The sequence below is a fragment of the Petromyzon marinus genome, chromosome 10, assembly GCF_048934315.1.
Source record: "Petromyzon marinus isolate PM22_M1 ecotype Great Lakes invasive population chromosome 10, UKy_Petmar_22M1.pri1.0, whole genome shotgun sequence".
NCBI lineage: Eukaryota > Metazoa > Chordata > Hyperoartia > Petromyzontiformes > Petromyzontidae > Petromyzon > Petromyzon marinus.
In genome coordinates, this window is record NC_133676.1 from 8,151,610 (window position 1) to 8,168,359 (window position 16,750).

At 45.1% G+C, this 16,750-nt stretch overlaps 1 protein-coding gene across 5 annotated transcripts in view; it reads left to right on the forward strand.

Annotated features, from left to right (window-relative positions):
* Positions 1 to 16,750, forward strand: part of LOC116940986 (alsin-like) — a 42,701-nt gene that overhangs the window by 13,737 nt on the left and 12,214 nt on the right. For all 5 annotated transcript variants that reach the window (XM_032951476.2, XM_032951480.2, XM_032951475.2 and 2 more), the window contains exons 5-21: positions 904 to 1,087; positions 2,152 to 2,248; positions 2,888 to 2,965; positions 3,321 to 3,500; positions 4,097 to 4,271; positions 5,285 to 5,579; positions 6,702 to 6,764; positions 6,952 to 7,123; positions 7,242 to 7,373; positions 7,693 to 7,821; positions 8,309 to 8,379; positions 8,780 to 8,846; positions 9,657 to 10,036; positions 11,421 to 11,486; positions 12,066 to 12,164; positions 15,674 to 15,835; positions 16,374 to 16,485. In XM_032951476.2, the coding sequence (XP_032807367.2) occupies positions 904 to 1,087; positions 2,152 to 2,248; positions 2,888 to 2,965; positions 3,321 to 3,500; positions 4,097 to 4,271; positions 5,285 to 5,579; positions 6,702 to 6,764; positions 6,952 to 7,123; positions 7,242 to 7,373; positions 7,693 to 7,821; positions 8,309 to 8,379; positions 8,780 to 8,846; positions 9,657 to 10,036; positions 11,421 to 11,486; positions 12,066 to 12,164; positions 15,674 to 15,835; positions 16,374 to 16,485 (2,462 nt within the window). The remainder of the gene's footprint in view (positions 1 to 903; positions 1,088 to 2,151; positions 2,249 to 2,887; positions 2,966 to 3,320; positions 3,501 to 4,096; positions 4,272 to 5,284; positions 5,580 to 6,701; positions 6,765 to 6,951; positions 7,124 to 7,241; positions 7,374 to 7,692; positions 7,822 to 8,308; positions 8,380 to 8,779; positions 8,847 to 9,656; positions 10,037 to 11,420; positions 11,487 to 12,065; positions 12,165 to 15,673; positions 15,836 to 16,373; positions 16,486 to 16,750) is intronic.

The following is a 16,750-nucleotide window of genomic DNA, read 5'->3' on the forward strand; positions in this document are numbered from 1 at the left end:
AAGTTCTTAATAGCACAAGGTTGCGTTTCCATATTGGATCATCTTTAATAGTGCTATGGTCTGTAGACCACAATGAGACTGTGGGGCGCAGCTGCTTTGACAGGGAGGGCGTGTGTGCACCTCGGCTGGCAGCAGGCCTAGTATTCCAAAGCAGGTTCCTTTTAGTGCTTGTTTTTTTGTCCTTCTTTGGGAAATGGTTTTATTAATTTGGCATTTTTTTATGTAGGCAGAGTCCCTCAAAGAAAGAGCACTTTATATATCGTATTTGTTATTGTGGAATCATGACTATCAGTGTTAATGTGTCTTCTCTGGTTCTTTCGGTAAAGTCGCGTAGAATGAGAATAAAATAATAAAATTGATAAAATAAAATAACACGATAATATTCTCACGACGTTTCGGCCATAACACAAGCGGCCTTCATCAGGTGAAGGGACGAGACTGTCTGGTAGGACAGACGCTTGTGTTGTGGCCGAAATGTCGTGAGAATATTATTGTGGTATTTGATTTTATCAATTTATTATTTTATTCTCATTCTACGTGACTTTACCGAAAGAACCAAAGGAGATTAATCCTTGCAGTCACGAAAGCTTTAAATCGAGTGTTAATGTGCTCCCCTGTTTCAGACGGACAAGTATTTGGACATAACTATTTCAGAAGCTTTGCAACTTAGTTGGAAAGCATTGGCAAGCATTCAGTTTAAAAATACCAATTTAATCTAGATTTTATTTCTTCCAGTAACTTTTTAATGTTAGTGAAATGTTAGACCGATTGCTTTCATTAACTGAAGGATAACTGTTTAGTTCACTGCCTGACCACATTTGTGGAACTCGTAAAACGAACGACACGGCGCATTGTGTGAAGCGGTTTGTACGGTTTTACACGATTTGCCAACGCTGTTGCCAGGCTTCGCAGCGGGCGGTGGTGCGGCGCGTGCCGGCGAGAGCCCGTCTAGCGCCACGAGCGCCACTGTGAGCTGGGAGAGAGGGTGGCAGACGGCGAGCACCCAGCCTCGTCGGCAGCGCCTCGAGGTGTGGAGCTGGGGGGACGGCCAGGACGGGCAGCTGGGACTCGGAGACACCCTCTCTAGGTGGGATGCAGCTCAGGGGCGTGTGAGATACGCGCACTCGTCGTGGACTGACCGGGGGGGGGGGGGGGGGGAGCGCACGTATTGCTGGCGTTTGAAAATAATGGTTGCTGCTTCGAGCTGTTTACACTTGAAATACAGGCCGATCCGTTTATAGCTGATTGAATGTCGTGAAAGCCATAGCTCCATGATTGAATAAGTGTGTTGCGATTGGTGGGAGATGTGTAGAGGCTTTGAAATAAAATGCTTTATTTTCAGCTATGTCCAAGTTATTGTAGTAGGGGATGAATGGATAACCCTGTACAAAAGGCTTCAGAGTTGTTGACTTGCGTAATTACACGTGCGCAAACTGTGGTGCTCGTAAAAAAATTCACCATAGTTGTGAACGTGGTTATCCTGCACACATGAACATGCTTTTCTTGTTCCCGAGAGAAGCATGGTGTGCGCACGTGTAACTCTGGCATTTTGTTTATTGAGAGAGCATGGCGGGTGCCGTTTATAGCATACACCAGCACACTGTAAAGCCAGACCTGGTGCACCTTCCATGTGGAATAAAGCCAGATTGGCAGACATTCTATACGCACGCACCATATTTGTCGTGCGTTTCCCAGGGAAGATTATTGAGCTGATTATACGGTGCACCGACTGATTTATACAGGCTTCGTGGTAAAGTAGTTGAGGCATGTCCCCCCCATGTGCCTGGCGTGTTCAGAACAAGCGCAGAGGACACCCCTCGCAGGAGCTCGAATAAAAATAGACAACAGGCGCCAGTGCTGTGAAGGGAGTTAGGGCACTCGGAAAACGGCACAACTCTGCCCTATAAAAACAGATCCAAAGTTAATTAACAAGAGTAAACCAGGCAAGGATTAGCGGTTCATGTACTGTTTATAGACTGTAAGGTACGGGACAGTTATTTGTGAAGTATCGGTTTACGGCCTGTGTTTTTGGATGTGTCGTAGCTGTTCAGAAACAGGCGAATGTTTTACACGGTAGCTATCATCACACCGTGAATGACGATGCACTGTACGGGGTGTGTATGTGTTTGTATTGCAACTGTCATTGTGAAGGCTGGTGCCACAGTGTATTCCGAGTTTGGTTGGTGAAGAGATCATCAAATTGGCGGCAGGAGACTTCCACTCCCTCGCACTCACCAGCACCTCAAAGGTAACATCTCATTTACTCCGATTGTTACTTTTGAACTTTGTGAACTTGATTATCGAATAAATGTTTTATTATTTTACAAGTTGGTGAACATTTTGTTACATAGCTGCAAATGAAAAGCTTGTGTGAAATGTGAATTGTAGAGAGGATTTCTTTTTTTTACATTTCAGCTTTGACCTCAATCTTTTAATTAAACTCTTTATCTCCATGGTACATATTGTGACATTTAATTCATTATACTAATAGAAGGTATACAAATTTAAATTGTCCTTAGATATTTGAACACTTTCGTCACTGGGCATTAGTGGTTGTTGTTGTTTGACTTGCATCCCACTCGGCATTTTGCACACAGCGTTGTTGTACGGTGCTTTTTCAGGAATATTTTGCTGTGTTTTTCATGGATTATCTGTTTGCACAGTCACATAGTCACTTTAAGATGTTTTCTTGTTCGTTTTGTTGTTCTTTTGTTTGTTGTGGTTGCACCCGATTCAAGAGCCGAACGGCTCACAGGGCTATACCAAAAAAATAAACTGAAACTGAAAACTGAAAGTTGCGGCCGTTACGTCCGCAAATTTGTGCGTGTTACAAATTGCATTATTATTATTAAATTGTGCCCTGTGGGCGGTGTGACGTTGGATGCAGGTTTACAGCTGGGGCAGGAACCGCAGTGGACAGCTGGGGCACGACAAGCTGCGCTGTCTGACGCCGCACCTACTGGAGGTACCCGTGGCACAAATAAAACAACTGAACTTCGCAGACACAAACACAGGTGTTTGTCAATCCCCTTCTGAACGAGGAGGGCCTCTCCCACACCGTGTCAGACAGGGAGGTTATTCAGCCTTACTTTGCAAGGCCGGACAGCGTGGGTTGGTCAGGCGGTGGTGCTCAGAAGCTGGTTTGGATATCACTCGCCGCCGATGTTGGCCAATAGTTGGAAATTAAATTCAGATTGCAGAGTTCGTTGCTATTTTCCCAAATTGGATTGCATCAATGCATAATCAATGTGTATTTATAACAACACGACAACACGTTTCCCATTGTGCTCCTCTACGTCACTCCCCCCTGTGCGCGACAGACGCTGCCGGCCGGCGAGGTGCTGGACGTGGCAGCGGCGGAGGAGCACTCGCTGTTTGCGATCAACCGCGAGGACTCCTACGACAGCCGTGTGTACTACTGCAGCCGCCTTGCGGGGCACGGCTCCGGGGCGGACGAAATGCAGGGTCCTCCAATCGTCCATTTGCCCCTGCCTAATCAGGTTGGTGGTGGCGGTGGCGGCAACAGCAGCAGCAAGAGAGGTAGATGTAGAAATACTATACTTAACATGACCTCATTTTTTTATACTTTGCAACTGAGGTTAAAATAATTCATGCGTTAGCTTCATCTGTGCATAACGCTTGGGTGGAAGGGGTGTGTCCTCCTACAATTCTTGTAAAGATAATCGCATTCTGTCCAAATCTGTATTCGAAAGTTGTTGCTATTCGTGACTTTATTGAAAAGCAGCCAACCTGAACAAACTTGGAGACACAAACAAGATCTACCGCGCTCTTGAAGAATTCTACCTGTCGATTTCCATACTACAATTTGAATATTTCCGAAAGCATCTGTATATGTGGGGAAGAGTTCTATAATCCAGCTTATTGCATGATTTTCTTGCCATATGTAAATCCTGCAACTGTTTTGCCCAAGGACAGGATGCAATTTTCAGGCTGCATTGGCTCATCTCACTGCATCAACTGAACATCTCCGTGGCCTGAAAGTTTTACAGTGCTATTGTCGTGGGAGGGAAGAGCCCACAGAGCCGAGAGCAGTCATCCTCTTGACACAGATGCCACTGATGTGACTCGACCACAGAAGCTGCAGGTGACCCAGGTGCAGGCGGGCGGTGAGCAGAGCCTGGTGCTCGCCCTGCAGACTGCACCTCCTCCGTACTTGCAGCTGCTGCATGAATTCTTCAAGAGCGAGAGGGACTTCGTGCAAGTTCTCGGCAGCATGAAGGATGTCGTCTTCCATCCTCTGCTGCAAGAAGGTGAATGTTGTCCGTGGGACCATCATTACAACAAATACTTGTTAACCACTATCTATTGCAACTTTTGATGGAGCTGTTTGTTGCTGGCCACTTGACATTTTGTGCCTCTGGACCTATGCTCAGCAACTGTGTTTAAAATCATTTATTTGTGTGCTGTCCATGCTGGACTTTGTGCTTTGCTAATGCTCTGTCACATGCAGTTGTCCCCTGCCAACCCAAAGTGGTACCTGGCCACCTGCCTTTCTTTTCACAATAAATACGAAAGCGCCTCAAGGATATCACAGAAAAATGTTCCTTATTGGAATAAAAGTTATGTTTAAAATTGTTACACTGTTAACTCTTGAAATGTTTGTATTGGTAATGGGTTTTGTAGTGTTTGTTTTAATGGTTTATAAGTAAACTGTATTGCCATGTGACCCAGGTCTCTCTTCAACTATGTACTTATTAGTCTCAATGGGCTCTCACTGGTTGAATACAATTCATGAATCAATCATTATCGTTGTCATCCTGACCATAATATATGTTTTTTGGGTTAGATCGCATAAATACAAATATGACGTTAAACCTGCCAACACCCGACCAAAGCCAATTAGTAAGGTTTGTCACGTAAACAGAACATGCCAATTCGTTACGAGTACAGCACACCGGTGTGCTGGAGAGCAAATCCACAACATTTATATTTACGCGAGATAAACCCCAAAAAAACAATATTATGTTTGATATTGGTCGCGAAAGCCTATGTGTTAAGTCATCCTGACCATCAGTAATATATATATATAAATGGCTTTACAGCTGAATAAACAAATCTTTAGGTGCTCGAATCTCCATACTCTGTACAATGTAAATATTGTCACTGTTTTGAAACTCATAAATGTACCTGTACGTGGTAAAGGGACATTTCATTCAGTGGTTATTTTTGTTCATTAAGATAATGTGAAATTTGGAACTGCGATCAACCTTCGCCAAAAGCGGTCGCATTTCTGGTGTGTTCGTGCTCGTGTCCATGCACGCAGGCGGGCTAGACCGCACGCTGCCACCTGCCATGGCCACGCCCGTCCAGCTGCTGCTCAGCCGATTCAGCTCGCTTGTGTCCATGCTGGAGAACACGCTCTCCGCCATGGCCTCCAGCCTCAAGGCCTCCGCCAGGCCCGTCAGCTCGGAAGTGTTTTCCAGCTCTCCGCAGCCCATGACGTCGTCGCCATTAGGCCGATCGACCTCAGCCACGGAGCACCCCTTTGCTGGTCACGTGCACATCCAGAGCGTGCATGTGGTGACAGAGCAGACTGCCATTCAGGACGCCTATGAAGAGTAAGATGAGGGTAGCATTAGGGTTTGCATTGCACACAAGGGCGCTTAAATGCCCCGGCAACCCAAAAGCACCTTGCGTCGCATCTTGTCTCATTCGTTCCAACGTCCTGTTGTAGTCTTGCCAAGGTGATCCCCGGTGGTGGCTGTCCCTGGGCAGCACAAGGTGAACCTACCACTGGTCGGCGAGTGGCCATTAGTGTGAGAGTAGGAGCCGATGTTGCAATTGCTTTTTTTTTTTTCAAATTAAGTAATTTCAGTATATGGATATAAATATTTGTACTTGGCAAATTTTAACCCGAGTGCACACACACACATTGCCATATAACTTGACCAGATCTTTCATGTCCACTGTCAAGGACTGCATTCTCTCTGGTTTATATTTCCCGCACTATTTACCAGGGCAGCTGCTGGGCTCAAACTATGAACTTCTGCAACAAGCGGCAAACGCACTACCACTCGGCCATGTCACCGTCATTTGTCGTTGACGATCGACGGGGACTTATATTAATCTCATGGAGTTGATCAAATGAGTAATGGATTGTGGGAAGTACTCATTTGGGCAATTATATTTTCTTGAATAGACTAGTGTCTGTCATAGGAATGTGGAATTTTCACCACTGACCCAGGGCCATTAGTGGAAATGGGTGAAAACCCACCCTCATTTAAGCAGGTATGTCAGGAAATTTGTTAGGCAAAGGGATAAAATGAATTACTGATTGTTATGTGTTGTATTCAACACATCGTATGTACATGCATGTAACATGCATATGTCATTGACGTTTCTATGAAGAAGAACCATTGCCAGAAACGTGCCTATTAATTTTTACTTTTAAGATCACAGTGTTTTTGGCAGTGATACTCGTGCACCACTGCCAACGCAGCATCACCAATAACATCTAAATATAAATCCAGTCTGACAAAATTATTCTTCTGAGAAGGATATCAACATGAAGCACAGACTAAACGTGTTGCTTTATTTTGAATACAGCATTATGTGTCATGTATTATGTTAGTGATATTCACAGGAATTTACAAGTCCGTGCAGTGTGAAATTGTATAATAATGTGACTGAAAATACTAATGTGTTATGCAATGAAACCTAATCACCTTTATTTTCTGCAGGTATTTTGCAGCATTGACTAACCTGTTGGTCATTAGGGGTTTAGAAAGCATCAACAGCAACAGGTATGCAATGTTCACTTTATTATTCTGTTGATTTGGACAGTTATCCTATAACCTTTCATTGTTATGCTTACAGGTGCTATGCGCCATGGCGGCCTTCTTAGGTGCTCGCAAACAGAACTTGCCCCAACAGTCTTAAGTCTGTACAGAAGGATTTTTTTTTACCTTTTGTTGCTTGTTGTCTCAACAGCAGCTACTATCGGCAGCAAGAGAAGAAAGTATGGGAGCTGGCGGAGCTCTTGGAGACCCTCGGCAGCAGCCAGGGCGTGGTGGAGACACTTTACTGCATACTCATGGCCCCGGCCTCCCACATGCAGAACTACTCCATGTTCGCCACCTGCCTGCTTACGTGCTTCCCCATGGTTCGTCGATTTGACTCACGCGGTCCCTGCTCGCGCTCGCTCTTACGGAATGCGTGGTCCGCTTGGTTTTGGATGGCAAGAGTGACATGGGTGATCGGACGGGGCCGTGTTTGTGCAGGAATCACCGCAATATGAGTGGGCAAAGGCCGTGAGCCTCAAGTGGGACACCTTCTACAATGACGTCAATAACCTTATTGAACAAGCGTACAGCACCAGGGAGTTCTGGCTTCAAAAGACCAGCAAGGGCCTGGTATGGAAAATTTGTGTTCTGACTTTGTGCCACACAAGGACAACTGCCATTGGGGATGATCCCCCTGGCTAGACTTGCAGCAGGGCATTGAAATGTTTGAGATGAGATGTGCTTTGAGTGGCAATGCATTTAAGCACCCTATGAATGCAAATCATAATCCTAAATATTGATAAATGCAGTTTTCTGTTTTCAAATGATCGTTCAATGCTTACGTAAAATAAATAATGTTCTCTGCACTTGTCCTTATCGACCAGTGATTTGAACACTGCGGGGTTGTTTAAGAAGGTGGCTGCATTGACGCAACATTGACTTTTTCCAGGAGAACCTGTGCGTGCCCACTCGTCGGGTTATCAAGGACAGCATCTCGCTTCCGCTATCGCCTGTCAAGACCTCTCGATTCGCCACCCATCGCTACATCCTCTTTAACGACATCTTCCTGCACACAAAGGTGGAAGGGAGGGTTGTCTGCTGTGTGCAGCACTGTTCAAGGCCCGACAGCATCGCTGCTTTTGCCTTCGCATGAATGCCCTAGCGATGGAAGTGTGTTCGATTCTAATTGGTGGATTTTTTGCCGCAGCATAGCACTTTATCAAGTTACTTTGCCTGTACAGTACTAGCAATTATAGAGAAAAGGTAATTACTAAATAAATATATACATCCTTAAGAAGACCCCCATTTGGTCACATGATACGTGATCATAATATAATTATATTTTTATTGCGCAATGCTCACATTGCTAAGGGTGAACACAAAGTGATCAGTTCACTACCCAACACTCAGGCATTATTCTCTGTGGGACGTTGCACACGCATGCGTGTGCAGTTTCCCACAGGTGTTTCTCGTTAGACTAACACAAGCCAGCCTACGACTGATTTGAGACTGAGAATTCCGCGTCTGTTCCATCTCTCGCATGCCATTTGATGTGCGGTGTGCAGGGCGCCACACAGACTGTCTACTGTGTTTCGACCATATGGGTGGAAACGCTCAACGACAACAACCAAAATGTGTACGTTCATTCAGTGCCCCGGTTGTCACGCTGGTGCTGTAGCACAGCTCACCGGTGTTCGCTGTACCGCGTGTTGTTCGGCATGATGTTCAACCTTTCGCACCGTGTGTTGGGAGCTTCTTCAGGAACTGAATATGAAAAAGTTAAACATCGGGGACAGTATGCCCATAAATAAATCAGAGAGCTTACATCTCACGATGACCGTTCCACATGCAGGCATGCACTCGGATAAACTTAGAATGCTTATGGTTTTCATGAGATTAAAGGGTTAAGCCATGCTTGCCCCAGGCAATAAAGCTCATGAATAGCGTGAATAACTAAATGGAGTCTTAGCGTTTTAATGACAGATTCCCTGCTATCACCTTCGTGCATTGCCTGTGGCTCTTTGTGTTTTTTTCAGGTATGGCCTAAGGGTCTACACTCCTGAAGAAGAGCTCCATCTGGCATCTTCAACAGCTTTGAACAGGGTACATTCCAGCATGGCTCTTAATTTATTTATCGTTATGCATTGTCATGTGCCATTTACATGAGCATCTCTCCTATGACAAAAATATATTTTGTCTCAAGGGATTATTATCTAATATGAATTCATAGATGGATGGGCAGTGGTGGTAATGGGGCAGTGGTATGGTCGGAGCAGTGCACACTGCACTCTGAACCAGGTTACCTGAGTTTGATGCCAGGCCATGGCTAATACCAGTGATGAGTGCTAACTCAATCAGTCCTGTGGACCCTTATTTCATCAACCCATGGTAACCAACGTGGTGAAATATGGTGAGGCATCTTCCATGACCCAATTGTGTGGGAAGTCCTTCAGCCAACAGTAGCTTAAGAAAGAACTGTAAAGTCTTTTATTTTTGTTACTTGGCAGCACTCTATAGCTTATTCTATTAGCAGTTTCCAAACGTCTTGTACTTGAGTAGATTTTACAACTTTACAAACCTCACAGCTTTTGCTGTGATAAATTTCACATTAAATAGGAGTATTATATAGATGGGGAGTGGTGGTGGCACAGTGGTTTCGCACTGGACTATGAGACAGGCAGCCTAAGTTCGATACCTGGCCACGGCTAATATCAGGTGGTGACAAGTGAAAACTGAATCATTATTGCCCCTGTATCCTGCACTGACTAGCCTGCTGAAGTATGGTCAAACAACCCCCTGGATCTGACTTGGCATGCGGAGGCCTTCATCCAGTAGTTAATTGATAAAGGGCTGTAAAAAGTACATAGGCCTGGATGTTATCACGGACGTTGTGGATGGATGATGGACACACAGGACACTTGGAGAGATACCTTCGAAAGGGTCATCCGTGAGTCGATTGGGCAACCCAGCATCGGAGGGGCCACCAGCCTGCTCAGCCTGGCCTCCCGGAAGGGCAGCCTGCTCTGTGCGGGCCAAGGCAGCCCGGCTCTCTCCAGGAATGAAAGCCTGGGCAGTGTGGGTCAGCCGAGCCCAGCTAACTCACGGAGAGGCAGCCTGCTCAGCCTTGGGCACTCGAGCACAGCCTCGGGCTCTTCGCCACAGGACAGCCCAGGTCACAGGGGTCGTGAGAGCCTCTCCCTGCGCACGGATTGTGGATACACGTTCCGCAAGCTCCCCCAACTCCGCGGTGCACACTACTACGGCCAGTGGTGCGATGGGAAACCCCACGGCTGGTAAGGCAGATCTGCTTTCATTGTTTTGTCTGCAATTGAGAATAGGTTTTCCCCTTTTTTCTGGAAGAAGACCGCTTGTGTTGCGATCGAAATGCCGTGGGTTTTTTGCTTTTAATTTAGATTTTAGTTTTCTGTCTACGTGACTTTACCGAAAGAACCAAGAATAACAAAACAGTTAAGATGTTAAAACACCAAGCTGAAACCGTTTACAAGGAATCATGTCTGCATTAGCCACAATACTTGTGGTCTTTATCCTTTACATAGATAAAGTCATCATTGGACCTCCTTTGCCAGTACCAAAATATAATTATAGGGTTTTTCCTCTTTTTTCTGGCAACAAAACTGAAACCTTTTTTACAAGGATTCATGTCTGCATTAACCACAATACTTGCAGTAAAAATTTGTGTTTTTTTGCATTTTGACTGCAAGTATTGTGGTTAATGCAGACATGAATCCTCGTAAAAAAGCTTTCAGTTTTGTTGCCAGAAAAAAGGAGAAAAACCCTATTATTATATTTTGGTACTGGCAAAGGAGGTCCAATGATGTAGATGCTTACCCCGAGCCCTCATTACTTTGATAGTGCATTGTCTTTGAGCTGTACGCCTTTTGGCGTCATCTTGCCTAGCACCAATTGAGACTAGGCTCTAAAGAAAGCTGTCTCTGGTGTGAACCAATCAGTTTTAAGGACAATGCATATATTGTCAGAGCATGTTTTTTTGCATGTTCACCACAAGTATACGTGGTTAATGCAGACATTAATCCTTGTAAAAAAAGGTTTAAGTTTTGTTGCCAGAAAAAAGGGGAAAAACCCTATTACTAAAAATGAAGTCACACCTTCCAACACCAATTTAAGTGCAAAACCAAATTTGAGGAAAAAATGTTGGTGCAGTCATCGATTGACGGGGCTGAGCACATCATCATTTGCGTTTAGAGCATTTGGCTGCTGTAAAATTTCCACATGATAAGCCACGTTGTTGACCTATCATTTGTGGCCAGGTCACTTCTGAAAGAGAGCTATATAGCTCAGTGGCCTTACCTTTTAAATAAAAATAATTTGTTTAGTTTAACTGGCTACGCTTGAGAGCCTGGTTTTATTAGGGGATGGCTCCTGGATTGGAAGCCATGATCTCAGAGGTGCTGGCTCAATATTGCTTACCTGTGAGTCTTCTGGCTGCCTACATTGGTTTGCAATTTTAAAGTTCTGTTTTTGTTCACAAAAGCTTCAACCTCATTTTGAACTGCCCAAGACAATCGGAGTACTAATGTCTGACACATAAGAGATATTCGTTTTTTTCAGTTACAACCTTATTTATGTCCAACGTTGTGGTATAGTTCTAGCACAGCACTTCCAGGAATGTACTAACAGTTGTGTTATTCTCTTTAGGGGAAGGATGACGTGGCCTGATGGGAGGACGTATATAGGAAATTTCAAGTTTGGATCTGAGCATGGGTGAGTCCTGTCGTTGCCGGCGCTGCTAATGATTAACATTTGAGTCTTGCTGCATTCTCAGAGCAATGTAGTTCCTAGGCTTAAGACCAAATCACCCAGAATGTGCAGTCTTTCAGATGTTGGAAGCTAAGCAGATTTGAGCCTGGGTATTGGTTTGATGGGCGAACAGCATGCACGATGCATTGTTGACCTTTCCCTGTACTTCCGATTTAGCGAATTTGGTTATGCACGGTGTGAAAGAAGTTCAACGTGCATACATACATCGTCATAACTCAGGGCTTGCTGACCTACATTGTGGGCAGCTGAGGGCAGTGCAGCAGAGTCAATTGCAACTGCAATTCTGCCACGTTTATGCCCCCAAATCTACCAACCCGCACTGTACCAAGTGTGGTGAAGTATGGTCGGATAGCCTCCTCGACGAACATGCGGAAACCGTCCTCATCCAGCAGTGAATTACTAAAAGGGCTGTTCATGTGGAAGTAAATCTTTTAGCATGAGAGCAGTTATTAATTTCGCCCACATGCTGCAGTTCCGCAAAAGCCAGTGCGGGTGTGAGTGAGATGCTGCTTCTGTGTGCAGGTACGGGAAGTACACGGTGGCCAATGCAAGCACGGGGAAAAAGGAGAAGTACTGCGGGGAATGGAGAGAAGGCAAGATTAATGGATACGGCCTTTACAAGTACGGGGGTCTTGTCGTCGTCCAGCGTATACCGCACGTGTCAATATGAACAGATCTCAGTAGTTTCGCATTTAAACAATGTTACTCAGTTCATGAAGTTCCATCATTCTCGACTGAATTAACCATTTGAATGAATGTTGCTATTGTGACTTATAAAAAAAATGAAATGTCAAGATTTGTGGTAGGTCAGGCACACTAGGCATTACCGACTATAATCGCCCAGAAATGTCTGTCCATCCCGTGCGTGACGTCACTCCACGAGGCCCACCTCCCCTAATTAATATTCGTGAGTGGGTGGATTTTTACACTAACGCACAAGAAGGCCGCGCACTCCACATGCCGCACCCCTCCCCAATAACCATTAGCGGGTGACGTCACTCCACATTGTGCAATCCCCCTCATTAATATTCATGAGCTGAACAATTTTTCTATTGAGTATTTCTGATTCACTGCAATATACACCCGTCTAGGACAGGCAAAAAAGCTCGTATTACATATTTACCCACCTGGTTGTTGGATGTATTGTCTGATTCGGGGTTACTACTAAATTCAAGATGTGTAATATTATTTGGGTCTTTCGGTGAAGCCACGTAGATAGAAAAAATAATAAAAAATAACAATATCACGACGTTTCGATCGCAACACAAGCAATCATCATCAGGTGATATTTTTATTTTTTCTGTCTACGTGGCTTTACCGAAAGACCTAAAGAATATGAATTCCTGCAGTCACGAAAGCTTTAAGTCAAGATATATTATTTTTGTCTTAATTGTATTGTTTATACTGTCCCGTTTGCATTGTATTGGTCATTCTATTAGGCTAAATGTACATGAGAAACCGGAGTTCAATTCCCAGGCCATAGCTATCATCAATGGCGAGTGACAGAACCAATCCTCGGCTGCCTCTAGGTCTATTCAGCCTTAAAATAAATATACATCAGCATTAAGGAAGACAAAGGCAGTGTCTTCTTTGGTTCTTTCGGTAAAGTCACGTAGAATGAGAATAAAATAATAAATTTGATAAAATAAAATAACACAATAAAATTATCACGACGTTTCGGCCACAACACAAGCGGCCTTCATCAGGTGAAGGGACGAGACTGTCTGGAGGACAGCGCTGGAGCGAACAAAGCCAAGCTCAGATCGCGACCTTTAAGCTGTGTGAGAAGAAACAGAGCGCCTTGACAAAGGAATTAGCATAGGATTTAGCATTGAAATAGCTAAGTGATTAGCTTGTGACTGGTCACAGAAATGGCTATGTTAAAGTCAAGGCATACACATTCACAGAGGCACCTAGTACAAATCAAACAGGAGAATTTAGCATTGAAATAACTCGGAGAATTTAGCATTGAAATAACTGAGTGATTAGCTTGTGACTGGTCACAGAAATGGCTATGTTAAAGTCAAAGCCTACACATCTGAGCTATTAACAGTAGCTGGGTATACACTACACTATATAATGAATACTACATAGTAAACCAATAAAAAACTAAAATATAAATTACCTCAATGTTATCAATAAACTCTATATATTCTCCGATCAGCTAAGCTACCAACAATAAGTCGTTATATATCACAATGCTATATGGCGAAAAAATGGGTGGATTCTTACCCTCAACTTTAGCACCACGGATAGCTACGAGCCCCATTCAGACGGACGAGTTCATCCATGGTCGGAACGGAGGAGGGGGAGAGAGACAGCTGCGAGGCGCTGTTATACTCCATGTTGGAAACCATACCATTAACAGTGGTGTGAGAGGTATTAAGAGTCAATGCCAGCGAAAGAGCTGCGGTCTGAAGGTCATCGTAAAATACAAATAATTAAGAACGGAAATGGTTTAAAACATATTTCCAATGGTTACTAAGCCAGAATCCATCTTCTCGGTTGAAATTGTCTCTGTGCTTGTATATGTGAATGGCCTCATGAACGAATCTCTCATGGTAGCCGGTTGGTTTGCAAAGAACCTCCGTCTTGGAGAAGTCAATGTCATGTGAGCCCACTGAATTATAACAGTGATCTGCCACGGCAGAGGAGTTCGTTCTACCGTGTTTCAAGTCTGCTTTATGTTCGCGGATGCGGTCCGAGATATGTCGTTTGGTTTCTCCAATGTAGCTACTACCGCAGAGGCACTTTAGTTTGTAAACGCCCGGGTACTGTATGTCTGGAACAGCATCTTTTACAGATGGAACCAGATCACGGATTTTATGTACTGTGTTGAATCGGACCTGGATCTTGTGTTTATTCAGGATTTTGGAGATCTTTTTAGTGACCCCTGCAATGTAGGGTAAGGTGATGGTTTTGAGTGGATCCACAAGAGGATCCTTCTTCATGACTGGAGTGATGGCTTTGCAGATTGTGTAGTCGGAGTAACCATTAGCCCTGAGAGCCTGGTGTACATGCTTGAGTTCACTGGTAATGTGTTCCTGGTCGGGAATGCATTGGGCTATATGGTATAGAGTCTTGATGAGGGAGTTCTTCTGGGATGGATGGTGGTGGGAATCCGGTTTCAAGTAAGCATCTGTATGGGTAGCTTTCCTGTAGACAGAGTGGCTCATTGAACCATCATGTCTCCTTTTAATTAAGACATCCAAAAAGGGTAGTTTGCCATCTTTTTCGACCTCCATGGTAAATCTGATGGCTGGGTGTATGGAATTGATGTGGTCACGGAATTGGTCTAGAGCAGGCTGGCCATGTGGCCAGATGACAAAAGTGTCATCCACGTACCTCTTCCATAAGGTCGGGCGTAGAGTGGCAGTCTGGATGGCGTCAGTTTTGAGGTAATTTATATTTTAGTTTTTTATTGGTTTACTATGTAGTATTAATTATATAGTGTAGTGTATACCCAGCTACTGTTAATAGCTCAGATGTGTAGGCTTTGACTTTAACATAGCCATTTCTGTGACCAGTCACAAGCTAATCACTCAGTTATTTCAATGCTAAATTCTCCGAGTTATTTCAATGCTAAATTCTCCTGTTTGATTTGTACTAGGTGCCTCTGTGAATGTGTATGCCTTGACTTTAACATAGCCATTTCTGTGACCAGTCACAAGCTAATCACTTAGCTATTTCAATGCTAAATCCTATGCTAATTCCTTTGTCAAGGCGCTCTGTTTCTTCTCACACACCTTAAAGGTCGCGATCTGAGCTTGGCTTTGTTCGCCCCAGCGCTGTCCTCCAGACAGTCTCATCCCTTCACCTGATGAAGGCCGCTTGTGTTGTGGCCGAAACGTCGTGATAATTTTATTGTGTTATTTTATCTTATCAAATTTATTATTTTATTCTCATTCTACGTGACTTTACCGAAAGAACCAAAGAAGATGAATCCTTGCAGTCACGAAAGCTTTGAATCGAAAAACAAAGGCAGTGGTTTGTCATGCTAGCGACACTACTCCTCTGTACACCATGGTGACTTTCATAGGTGCTTGCTTAACAGCATTTTCCCCAATGGGGCGGGAGGGGTGGGGGGGTGTCATTGTATATACAGTATGTGTGTATGTGTGGGCATGCAGACACGCGGATGGGGAGGTGTACGAGGGCTACCTGGTGGGCGGTGTACGACACGGCCACGGAATGCTGCTGAGCAGCAAGGGGGAACACGCCGGCGGCGTCTACGTGGGGCATTGGGCCTCCGGCAAGAGGGCCGGCTACGGCGTCTACGAGAATGTGAGCAGGTCTGTCCATCACGAACCAACGGCGCACGCACATGCCTTGGGCATATCCGTGTAGGGGAGCGGCAATGTTGTGGTCATCGCGCTGCCAACCGGCGGCGACCCGAGTTCGATTCCCGCAAACGGCTAACATCAGTTGTGATTATTTTATCTGGTCCTCGGCCTTCCTTAAGTCTACTTGCATTTAAACGAGTGCCTGGTGCCGTGTGTGTAAACATCAACAATGGGGAGACAAAAGTGCCTGGGTGTGGTCCTGGCCACACCACCTCATGCACCATGACACACTTCATAGGTGTTCGCTAACAGCACTTTTTTGTTATGGTTATTCGGGGGATTTTTGTGTTTGTATGTGTGACTAAAACACTGGTTTTGCATCTCAGTTAACCCATAACACCTGGGTCTTTCCCATGCCCCGTGTCACTGTAGCAAACTCACCCGGTTATACAAAAGAAACTTGACCTGTATTTGAGCACACGAGTGTGCACTAGGGGGCGACAGAGACGAGCGAATGCGACTTTGGCCGTGTGGCTGCCACGTGCAGGGGCGAGAAGTACATGGGCACGTGGGAGGACGACACGCGGCACGGGAATGGGCTCTGTATCACGCAGCATGGCATCGTCTACCAGGGCAACTTCATCCGCAACAAGATGGTGGTACGCTTTGGGGTTGGTGGGGGTGGAGGGTCTGGGGGGGGGGCACAGGGGGGGGTGGGAGGCACGGGGGGGGGGGGGGGCTTATTAGAGTGTCCCATTGGAAAACCAGACCTCCGTGCCAAGGCATTGAAGCGATGCACGCAGGGTTCAAACATCGCGCTGATGACGCACTCGCCCCACCACCTGAAAGGTGGAGGTTTCGTTTTGATTCAAACGTTCTGACGGGAATGTACATTTTGCAATGAATGTTTCAAGTAAAAAAGAA